This window comes from Lipotes vexillifer, unplaced genomic scaffold, assembly GCF_000442215.2.
Source record: "Lipotes vexillifer unplaced genomic scaffold, Lipotes_vexillifer_v1.1 scaffold70, whole genome shotgun sequence".
In the NCBI taxonomy this organism is placed as follows: Eukaryota; Metazoa; Chordata; class Mammalia; order Artiodactyla; family Lipotidae; genus Lipotes; species Lipotes vexillifer.
This window is the reverse complement of record NW_006789896.1, coordinates 1,656,216-1,657,597: the sequence shown is the minus strand read 5'-3', so window position 1 is coordinate 1,657,597 and position 1,382 is coordinate 1,656,216. Positions and strand designations below refer to the sequence as shown.

The 1,382-nt window shown below is 60.0% G+C and overlaps 1 protein-coding gene across 1 annotated transcript in view; it reads left to right on the top strand.

The window, feature by feature from the left end:
• Window positions 1-445: 445 nt before the first annotated feature.
• The window catches only part of ST3GAL2 (ST3 beta-galactoside alpha-2,3-sialyltransferase 2), a 10,482-nt gene continuing 9,545 nt past the window's right edge, over window positions 446-1,382 (top strand). The window contains exon 1 of the mRNA XM_007462957.1: window positions 446-784. Within this exon, the coding sequence (XP_007463019.1) occupies window positions 446-784 (339 nt within the window). The remainder of the gene's footprint in view (window positions 785-1,382) is intronic.

Sequence of the window (1,382 nt, the reverse complement as noted above, 5' to 3'; positions counted from 1 at the left end):
AGCCACAAGGACCCCGAATGCTCCAGACTGGATCGTTTCAAGCCGCCAAAGAGGGGGACCCCCACAGCTGGCAGCCAGCAACCCCAAGGGACTAGAGGGCTGGGATGGACTGACCTCCCCCTTGCCAGGGCTCTGGGAGAAGCAGAGCCTCTGTGGCCCAGCTAGTGACGGAGAGACCCAATGAAGCCATAAGCAGGGCCAGGCGGCTCAGGGACAGGGGAGCCACTGCTGCCGACGTGCTTTCTCCTGACGCTGAGGGGAGGGCATAGTGTGGGACCTCTGCCCCTGTCCCCTCCTTGGCACTTGCCCATATGCCCTTTGCGCGTGGTGCCAGAACAAGCAGGCTGCACTGTGGCTGGCCCATCAGCGGGCTGGGAAAGGAGTGGCCACGGTGACACCCGCCTGACTGCCGGGCTGAGGCCCCAGCTCCCCGGGGCGCCGAACCATGAAGTGCTCCCTGCGGGTGTGGTTCCTCTCCGTGGCCTTCCTGCTGGTGTTCATCATGTCACTGCTGTTCACCTACTCCCACCACAGCATGGCCACCCTGCCCTACCTGGACTCCGGCACCCTGGACGGGACCCACCGGGTGAAGCTGGTGCCTGGCTACACCGGCCTTCAGCGCCTCAGCAAGGAGGGGCCCGCCGGCAAGAGCTGTGCCTGTCGCCGCTGCATGGGCGACGCCGGCGCCTCTGAGTGGTTTGATAGCCACTTCAACAGCAACATTTCCCCGGTCTGGACCCGAGAGAACATGGACCTGCCCCCAGAGGTCCAAAGGTGGTGGATGGTGAGAAAGCTGTGGCCCTTCCTGCCTCCCCTTTGCTGCCTCCTCTCCGGGGGTCTGTCCCCCGGTTTGGGAGTCACCCTTAGAGCCCCCTCTTGGATTGGGGCTGTCTGTCTTCTGGCCCCCAGAGCCTTGACAAAGTGTGAGGTTCACTGGACCAGAGCCAGCTCCTAGGATCACAGATTGTGAAGGGGGAGTGAGCTTTGGCCTGGAAGGAAAGAGAACTAATATTTTCTAGTGCCTGTAGAGGCCAAACATAGGCCAGAGATGCCTTGCTGGGCCAGGGAGGTGAAATAGACAGGAGAAACAGGTTCCCCAGGGCGAAGATGGCGAGAAGTGAGCATGGCAACAGGAAGGCCTGCCCTTTATAAAGGAGGCAGCGGCTCAGCTCCAGTGATTGTTGCTATGCAGGCAGTATCCTAATTTATAAATGTTTGCTCAAAATAATTTGAAATACCATGCCACTCACTTGGTTCCTTCCAATTGCTGGAAAAGCCTTTCTTCTGTGTTGGGATAGGAAAGCATCAGCAACTCCTCTGGGGGCTAAGGGAGGTGAAGGGGAGGGGATGGGAGGACAGGTGTGCCCAAGCCTCCCCGCTCT